Source organism: Mandrillus leucophaeus, unplaced genomic scaffold (genome assembly GCF_000951045.1).
Source record: "Mandrillus leucophaeus isolate KB7577 unplaced genomic scaffold, Mleu.le_1.0 Scaffold181, whole genome shotgun sequence".
NCBI classification, from domain to species: Eukaryota; Metazoa; Chordata; class Mammalia; order Primates; family Cercopithecidae; genus Mandrillus; species Mandrillus leucophaeus.
In genome coordinates this window covers 1,632,362-1,642,607 of record NW_012101821.1, presented here as the reverse complement: position 1 = coordinate 1,642,607, position 10,246 = coordinate 1,632,362, and the positions used below count along the sequence as shown (strand labels likewise).

Below are 10,246 nucleotides of genomic sequence, written 5' to 3'. Positions count from 1 at the left end.
TGGGATTATAGGCATCAGCCAACATGCCCAGCCATATGTCTTAACCCAGCATCTATCATATGATCCTCAGAGTGACAGTTTCCTTAGATTTTGTACCCTAATTGCCTTCTCTTGCTGCAGCCTAGTTTTGGCTTCAGCAATTCAGTAAAAGTAGTTCTACTGAGGTCCAGTATTACATAATCCAAATAGCTCCTTGATGGTCTTGCTTGGGTCAAGGAAACTTTGGGCGCTATGGTAAAATACTGGAATTCCTTTAGGAATCTCTCCATTTTCATAGATACTATTTTTCACAAGTGAACTGTAGGAAAGTACCAAGTTTACAGTTAGATTTTCTGAACAGAATAAGTCCAACTATTCTATGTTTTCAGACAATACTGTTTTAGAATCTCCACATTTTCTAGACTCCATGATGGTTAATCATAAGGTACTTAAGTTACATTATTTTTTTAAAACATACCATTGGTTGAAAGGCACACTTGAAAAGTGCTAATGGAAACACCTTATTATAAGAACAGGAATAATCTCTATCAACTTATTCAGAGAAAATTTAACATCATAATGTTTTTACTCCAGAAATAATTTAATTTTGCAAACAGGTTATCCAGTGGTAGAGACAATGCTTTTAACTTTTAAACCAGAATAAAATGACAGGTTTTATTTTCTTCCATAAATAGGCAGTAAGTTTGTTTTTAACTTGAGGTCTTTGAATCCAGTTGTTTCAAAGTTAACAAATGAATGTCCAGAGAGGACACTAACTGTATCTGCACTGCTTCAACTAATGCTCCTGAAGTGTGAGATACTCCAGAAACAGAATCATGTTTCTGTAGCTCTAAGACAAACAGTAAAATGAGGTCAATGTTTACAGTGCTCATGATTGGACTACCTTCTGGCTAGACTCCAGGTGTACCTGGTGGGTTTTGTGTAACTTGAACAAGCATGCTATGAAATAGTACTGATATCTGAGTTGACTAAAATGGCAAATCTTCTGAATAATAAAGAAGACTGACTACTTATATAGATTCAGGAGTTGCTTATATGATTATCAACACAGGAGATAAAAGAATGGATGACTAATTTAATCACTTTGGACAGCGTGGAAAGGAACTTTTATGAAAAGTCCATCTGGTAAATGTGTTTGTTTTGTTTTCCTTCTTTGCCCAGATTGCGCATTTGGGCCCAAAATTTATCTGTATTCTTTTCTGCTGAGGATTTACTTTTAGGTGGGGCTTCTGATGTCCTCTCAACACTCACTTTTGACAATGAATGAACTAGAAAATTTTCCCATCTGTTGCTGTTTTAGTTAAAATTCTATATTCACATATTTGATACACAGCTATAAAAACGCCATCTAACTTTTATTGACATAGACAAGAATGTGAACAAGCAAGCAAATGCAAAAATAAATGTGGACTTGAGGTTCTGCTTTTCCTTTTATAGGAGAGAGACTAAATGTGGTTTATTCAAAGAATCTTCTAAAATTTCAAATTACTAAATGATGGAGTCAATTCTTTGAAAACTCTTCACACCTGTTAATAACTTTTAAATGTAAAGAATTCCAGTATTTATATTTATAAATTATATTTGTTTATAAAATATGTTATTACTGCCATCAGCTTATGTCAACTTTGTCAATATGCCTAAAATACATTTAAGCATACACATTTCATAACAAAATACCCATCTCTGGATACAAAAGAGAATCCTGTTTATATTAGGACACTTCTTACATATAACATTCTTTTGTTTATACATACTGCAGTGACTGTCAACTAAATATGTACATCCATTTTTTTGTTCAAATTTTTAAATGTTGGCTATAAAAAAAAAAACCCACAGCCCCCCAAATTGCATTCTTAATCTTCTCAGCTACACGGTTTACTATAACAGCATCGAAGTGCCTGCAACATCATAAGCCTTCAATAGCTACGTGCTGAAGAAATGAGTAGTCGTTTGTAACACTTTAACATCTATGTACAATAGGTGCTCACCTGGCTTGCTGCAGAAGGACTCGCACAGTTCTTCCGGTAACATGCCAACATATGGGCAGTCTGATTAACTAGAATTTCCCGGATGACCTTCAAAGGCTGGTGGAGAACTGCTTTAAAAGCTATGTGCACAAAACAATGAAAAGGACACGAGTTTTAGCTCAGACACTGGTCTCTTCAAATAATCAAATAAAAAAGAACAAGTTGCTATTATCTTCAGACCACCCAGCAAGAATAATAGCATTTAAATCTATTCAAGTCATTTGCTAATGGTCTCCTCTTGACTAAATATGATGATCTAACTAATGGAGAGCACTAATCTACCTACAGCCAGATTTATCTTCAGAATATTAGAATCGTACACACAGAAAAAAAAAAGACAGGCCAATTAGTCATTTTTTGACGTCCTGACTTCTTACAGGCTGGATTGCTATGTTTTCCAAACCTTAGTGTAGAATTTCTCAAGGAAAGCCAAAGAAAATTCCACCTTGGGCCCATTCTATTTCATAGTTATCATGGTATAGATAAGCAAGTTGAGTCTAACATTAGAGATGGTCTCCATTCATTAACCCAGTGTGTCAGACGGCATGATCACATACCATAATAAGGGTCTAAGCATAATATTCCTAAATTTCAATTCAGACTGCCACTCCACAAGTTAACTTTAAGTAAGTCTGTATAGCCTGGCCCTGAACTGAGTTATCTCACTTATTAATTTAGAGTTAGGAATGCTGACTATTCTCTCTCAACCTTTGCTTTTATTAGTTCTGAATTTACCCACCAAAAGGTTGCAAAACTACAGTCCTTTTCAGCTACTGACATATCTTGACTGAATTACTAAGCAAGGTTTACTGAACCTCAGGATTGGCAGTGTTACCTGACTTGGCAAAGAAGTTGATAAGAGCATCTGTCTCACAGCTCTTATAAAGATCAGCTAGCTGGGAGCTGCAGTTTAAGCCAAGATTGTGAATCCGAAGTCTTCTTTGACCACTGATTGTTGTGTAAAGCACAGCACACTGTAGAAGCAACATTGAGGTCACATGTTTTTCTGATTAACATATCCATCCAAGCTAGCTTGATCTTATTTGCATTTACAAAACACTGTGTACAGATAGATAAAAGACCTCTAACTATTTTTCCACAGTTTTTTTTTTTTCTATTATTGTTAAAGAATGAACAACAGGAAGTATGGGAGAATAATGACCCATCCATTTGCTGGATTTCAATGTAGCACTTCACTGGTTTAAATTGTTGAGTGATTCACATGTAAATATCTATTCACATTTCTACAACTAGTCTGCATTTTTCATAGCTCATGTTTTATTACCAGGGATCCAGGTCCCCAAACAATACCTCCAGGTGCTCAGAGCCCTACTCAAGGCTCACTGTCTTAAAAACATACAACTAGCTTTCACAATGGACTTAGATCTTATGCTGATGATATACATTTGAAGAATGCATAGACAGAAGCACTTTCCCAAATATCTGTGATTAAAAAATACTTTAATTAAAAGTTCTTCCTCAACCTAATGCCAGCCTCTCTTCATCCTTTAAAGATGATGCTAATGTTTGAAAACTATGACCATGTATATCTCGTGGTCATAGTTTTTCTTGTTTTAATTCAAAGTCTCCATGGCTTCTAGTTAGTTTCACTTTAAACAAAGCCAAATCCTATTCCACTTGCTTATAATATGACAATGTGCTTAACATAGTATTATGGGCTGAACTGTGGCTCCTCAAATGTCCTAACCCCCTAGTATCTAAGTATTTGGAGATGAGGTCTTTAAAGTAGTAAATTAATTAAAACGAGTTCATTAGAGTGCACCCTAATTCATTATGACTGGTGTCCTCAAAGAGGAAAAACTTTGGATATAGACATGTAACAGAGGGAAGATGATGTGAAGACACAGGGAGAAGAAAACCATCTACAAACCAAGGACAGGGGCCTGGAACAGATCCTTCCCTCTAGGCCCTCAGAAACCTTGATCTTGGAATTCCAGCCTCCAGAACTGTGAGAAAATAAATCTCTGTTGTTTAAGCTGCTCACTCTATAGAAGCTCTAGCAAATTAATATACATATGGTAGACATAAATAGGTGCTGAAGGCTAACAGAAATGAATCCTGTTGGAAGTCAGTTTGCTAATGCCTGTGATACTTACCACAAGTTTGCTGGACTTGCACGCAATGACACATAATTGTCACTTCATGTAAGTAGCAAATATGAATGAGTACGGAGAATCCTCACAACTGAGTACTTTAATCTACTGACTTTTGACTTTGGAGAAAGACAGCTGAGTTTTTATGAAGAGACTAACACATTTGATGGTATTTCAGTCTCCCCACTGATCACTGTCGGCAACAAACAAAAAAACGAAAGATGGGAATAAACTCTCAGTCACCTGGATTAAGGCTCCAGTGTCTTCACTGAGTTTGTCATCGTGCTTGAACTCCACGGTCACTGCCTTGTCACAATCGATGGCAGCCATTTCTACATCGGTGGTGTTGTTCATCAAGATTCCACCAAAGAAATCAGTGGCTCTGAAACCTAAAACGAGAAAAAGGGAAATTTTCTCTTTATTTTACTGTTATTTTCTTTGTTGGCCTGTTATTAATTTGAAAAAGAAACAATTATACAAGAGAGACTTGAAGAATTGTATAAACGATAATTACCTGTGCTGGTACGAACCCTCATAATAGCATCAAAGCCTATTTTCTTTTCAATATCATTTCTGAGGTCGTTCAAAAATTGTTGTCTATCCAAGTGCATCTAAAAAATAAAGTCTGATCAATGTCCACCAGATGGCAGTAAAATACTTAAAATAACAGTTCTCATTTTAATCCTGAGGTATTTTTTAAATCCTGATTTGGCATATTTTTGTATATATCTTATGCTTCTTTGGTTAAAGAAAATATAGCATCTTTGGAGACTGTTTCTTAACTTTTGAAACTACAATCTCATCTATTATTTTCTTTCGTTTTAAAATTTGGATGAGAAAATCGATTATTAATTGCAAATGGGAAAATTAAGACAGCATAAGTGATCCACTCAGTGGCTTAGGGTTAGAGACAAGGTTAAGACCCAATGTATAATACCCGTTTAATGAGGCAGGGGAAAGGCCTTGCAATTGGGGCTTTTAAAAACTCTGACCACATTCAGAGCTTTGTGAAGCTATGTCAGGAAAAGTAGAAACCCTTTCTCCTAGCCCTGTTAACTACTCTACAATCATCATATTTCTGAAAACTGTCCACATTCCACAACTAAGCAACATTTATATAATATGCACATGTGCACAGTACTGAGCTCAGAGGTTACCCAAGAGAGTAAACAAATTAGCTGAGCTTCTAAAGCTTCTCATCTGACCTTGTCAGTGAAGCTCTTTAGGAAATTCTCACTACTATTTGACACTGACACATGCATCTCATCTTTTCCCCCCAGTCCCAAACACGAAGGGAATGAAGGAGGAAAGGAAAGATGGAGATTACAGACACAATCTTTATAATAATCCCTGTAGTTGCTTACATACAACTGGGTGCTGCCTGCACAGTTCTTGATCATCATTTTTATCTTATAATGTTATTGAATGAAAAAGACTATTAAAGTTTGTGTTGTTGAAGATGAGAAAGAAATGCTATGTAGGATTCAGTTTTGCAACAATTGGAGTAAATACAAACAACTGAATAGCAGCATAGGCAACATTAACACTCTTTTATTATAAAATATTTTACTGCCTGTTTACATCTTACAGGCTTTTCCTCTGCTGGATTATAACATTTCTTTTTTAGTAAGATTGAAGGAATCAGTAATAATTATGAATACATTGAGGTACAAGTAAATATTCCTTATTATATCAGAAAGTACATGGAGTTGGCACGTAACTCAAAAACGTAAAGAAATAGGAAAAAAAAAAAAAGTAATAAGCTTGGATGATTACACTGCAGAGCACCCCCTGCCTACACATCACTTAGTAGGCTGCTCTTTGAAGCCAAGTCACTACCAGGTAGATGATCACACCAGTACATAGCAAACAACCTAGCAAGAACCCCAGTACAATTCACATATGCCAGGAATGGAAGATGATCAAGTCCTTTTTGGAAAAGTGGGAAGAAAAAGCTTCTGTGAAATTTATCCCCCTAGCTGGAAAAGGAGCTAAAATTGATCAGCACGAGAGGCTTCATGTACCTCAATACCCAGAATGTGGGTAGAATGAGTAAGGGTTAGAATTCTGTATGATTATTAAGAGTTTATTTTGTAGAGTGTGCCTGAAAAAACATACTTTTATCCAGAAGTCTTAGAAAGAGTTGTTAAAGCTTTTTCAATTTCATTTCATTTACAATCTTTGGTCTTATCAAGTCCCTTAGTTTATAATATAAATATGTAACTGGTCTCTATTAATAATTTTATTGATGATTAATAAAAATAGATGATGACTAACATTTGTCATTTATGTTGGAGAACACACCTTCCCAGTCCATGCCTCCATGTCTGCCCAGCCACACACATTAGAGGCACACCCCTGACCCCTTCTCCTTAGGTGAGGGGAGTGACTCATCCGATTAATAAGTTTGGGAAAAGGAACTGAGTGGGCACAGCTGAGCCTCTTCTGGGTCCTCTTCATAGGAAGGCAGCTTGCCTGCAGGAGGCACATATTTTCTGTCCCTCAATACAGTATGTTTTCAAGGCACACGGATCCACAGGAGAAACTCAAATTGTGCCCACTGTGTGCCTGGGTGTATAAGTTTGTCAAATTCAGGGGTGAATCAGCAAGCCCACCTGCCTACAGACTCAGGTCCATTACAGTGCTGACATTTTGATTATCTCTTGAATCTCTCTCAATTCAGGCTTGGAAAAGAGAAGTGTAATGAATTGATCCCTAAAATCCCAATAATTTAAAACAAATATGCAGTCACTTTTAAAAGTATTATCTTAAGTATATTTTACATAAAATATATTTTCCCCATTATGAAAGCTCATATTGATATTTAACTCTGAGGACGAATGAGCTCATTCTATCACCAAATACTTAGGAAGTATGGAATTGCTGAACCATAAATATATATGGTTCATATATACACACATACACACACACACACGCGCGCACAGTCATCTCTCGTTATCTGTGGGGCACTGGTTCCAGAACCTCCCAGATACCAAAATCTACCAGATGCTTAAGTCCCTGACATAAAATGGCATATTTGCATATAACCTACACACATTTTACATATCCCTTAAATCACCTCTAGATTAGTTATTTTTAAATTTTTTGTAGAGACAGGGTCTTGCTATATATATAGCCCAAGCTGATTTTGAACTCCTGGCCTCACGTGATCTTCCCACCTCAACCTCTCAAAGCACTGGGATTATAGGCATTGGGCCACTGCGCTCAGCTTACATTACTTATAATACCCAATATAATGTGAATGTTATGTAAATAATTGTTATACTACAGGGGATAATGACAAGAAAAAAGTCTGTACATATTCCGTATAATGCAATATTTTGTTCTGAGTATTTTTGATCCGAGGTTGGTTGAAGCCAAGACACAGAACTCTCCTGATAAGAAGGACCAACAGTATACCTTGTTTTCCATCTGCTCTTGAATTTATATGTGTCATCTACCAGGGAACACAGCTTTTTAAACCCATAATCTAAACAACTAAAATTAAAACGGGAGTACAAGACCAAGGTGAACAAATTGCTGGCATTTACCTGGAAATTGTTATATTTATAAAGGGTTCCTCCAGTGAGCTGAGGAACCAGCCCCAGCGAGGCCACATCCACATACTGACTAGGAAAGAGGAAGAGTGTCACAGAGCAGCCGTGAGCCACGCAGTCCTTGGCCAATGAGTCATAGACATTTGTTTGGGGCTGGAAAAGTATCTGGAAAAAAGATGCAAAAAAATAAAAGATAAAAAATAAAAATTACAAAATGTTTTTGGTTTAAATTTTAAATTTCTATTGAATTCTTACTGAATTTTCAAAATGGAGAAATAGACATTTTCCCATTAAGTGAACTGGGCTAAAGAAACACACTGTGGTCATCATCAGTGCAGTGGCCACCTGCTGAGCACCCAGTCTGTGCCAGGTCCATGCTGTGTGAAATAATTGTGTGTTCAATTTTATTTGATACTCCATCAATCCTAATGGAGCTGATACTGCAGCTCTTACTTTACAGACTAGATGAGGCAACTTGTGTGTTGTCATGTAAGCACTAGCTGGATCCCTGGAGCCATAACCTTATCCTTCCCACAGACGTTCCCCTACACTGTCAGAGGTTTTAGGTGAAGGCATATTTTGAGATCCCCACACCTGTGCTTCATGCCTCAGGCCTCTGCCTCCAAAGGGTATTGTCAGATGGTACAGTCTAGATTCTTCTTCCACCCTTTATCTTCAATCTGCATTTCCCCCACTTCCTCCATTTCTATAATAGTCTCATCATTCAGTCTCTCTTACACTGATTATCCATGAAAAAGTTTGGGACCCTTTATTTTTTTAGATGGAGTCTCACTCTATCACCCAGGCTAGGAGTGCAGTGGCACGATCTTGGCTCACTGCAACCTCCACTTCACGGGTTCAAGGAATTCTCCTGCCTCAGCCTCCCAAGTAGCTGGGATTACAGGCACTCGCCACCATGCCAGGCTAATTTTTGTATTTTTAGTAGAGACGGGATTTCACCATGTTGGCCAGGATGGTCTCGATCTCCTGACCATAATCCACTCGCCTTGGCCTCCCAAAGTGCTGGGATTACAGGCATGAGCCACTGTGCCTGGCCTGGGGCATTATTTTAATTTACATATTTCAGACATGGTTTTTCTAGGAATATAAAATATTTTAAGTTGTTTGTAATCCAAAATATTCCTGTAATATACAATGCTCTGGACTTAATTTATGAGATTTAGTTTCTCCCCTTTTTTCTTACATGAAGAACACATTGCCTCTTTAACATCTCTTAATAACTGACATATGGATACTCAAAGAGTAACTGTTTACAAAGTACCTTCTCTTTGTCTGTATTAACCAGTTTTTTGTCATCTCTGTTTTTGAGCTTCCCTGGTGCTTCAGCAGTTGGCAAGGAAGAATGGAAGATGAACAGCTTCCCAGGACAGTCTGCTGCCTAAAAAAAACCCAAAATCCCACAGAAAATGGCTTGAGTAGGAACATTTTAAGAGAATCAGAAAACAAAATATAAGTTATTTCTATGAGCTAAGCACTATACTCATTTAATTTAACCCTCATAATAACCTTTGTGTCCTTGGGCAGGTATTATTCTATTTTATAGATTAGAAAACTGAAGCTGAGAGAGGACAAGCCAAAAGTCATAAAATTTGTAAATGAAAGAGAGCCAACATTTAAAGATAGGTCTGTGTATCATGACGCTTTAAGAAAACTATTAAAATGATGTATTACAATGAAATACTTTCTTACTTAGCCTACAGTACAGTCTTTCAGGACCAGGTAAATCTCACAATATAAAGTAGATGGTAGAAATCCCAGGATGATGATGCAAGAGAAGCTCTTATTTCAAATCTTCAGCAAACACGGATTAAAGCTACAGTGGTATTTTGAGGAAGAATGCATAAGAACGTAGTGGTGGTGTGGCAACAGTAGACACCAGGAACCAGCTACGAGGCAGGATGCCAAAAGGAAAAGTGTGGGATCAAGATTATATACCTGCAGTCTCTGGTAAGCAACAAAAAGAAGAATCAAGCTCCATGACAGTCAAGTCAGCATTAAGAATCAAGATTTAAAATCTTATTTAAGGAGCTAAGAAGTAACCTACTAAGCAAAACTTCCTGGAATTAAGTATGATTCAATATATTGTCCTTCCAACCCCTGCCTTTCACCAAACCACACTGCACACTGCTCCAGAGGGCTGCCTCTGAAGTGGAGACAATGGCTCTGATCAGATATGTGGCTTTTATCCTTACGAATCCTGAAGAGCTGAGCACAGTAGCTCATGCTTGTAATCCCAACACCTTGGGAGGTCAGTGCTGAAGGACTGCTTGAACTCAGGAGTTTGAGACCAGCCCAGGCAACATAGTGAGACTCTGGTCTCTACAAAAATAAAAAGATTAGCTGAGCATGGTGGTGCATTCTTGTAGTCTCAGCTACTCAGGAGGCTGAGGTGAGAAGATTGCTTAAGCCTAGGAATTTGAGGCTGCAGTAAGCTATGATCGTGCCACTGCACTCCAGCCTAGGTGACAGAGCAAGATAGGAAGGAAGGAAGGAAGGAAGGAAGGAAGGAAGGAAGGAAGGAAGGAAG

The 10,246-nt window shown here is 37.5% G+C and overlaps 1 protein-coding gene across 1 annotated transcript in view; it reads right to left on the bottom strand.

Annotated features, from left to right (window-relative positions):
- SEC24D (SEC24 family member D) overlaps positions 1-10,246 on the bottom strand; it is a 118,118-nt gene that overhangs the window by 15,583 nt on the left and 92,289 nt on the right. Inside the window, exons 14-19 of the mRNA XM_011977605.1 lie at positions 8,981-9,097; positions 7,693-7,863; positions 4,656-4,752; positions 4,385-4,530; positions 2,863-3,001; positions 1,989-2,107 (exon numbers count right to left, since the gene is read on the bottom strand). Of these exons, the coding sequence (XP_011832995.1) occupies positions 1,989-2,107; positions 2,863-3,001; positions 4,385-4,530; positions 4,656-4,752; positions 7,693-7,863; positions 8,981-9,097 (789 nt within the window). The remainder of the gene's footprint in view (positions 1-1,988; positions 2,108-2,862; positions 3,002-4,384; positions 4,531-4,655; positions 4,753-7,692; positions 7,864-8,980; positions 9,098-10,246) is intronic.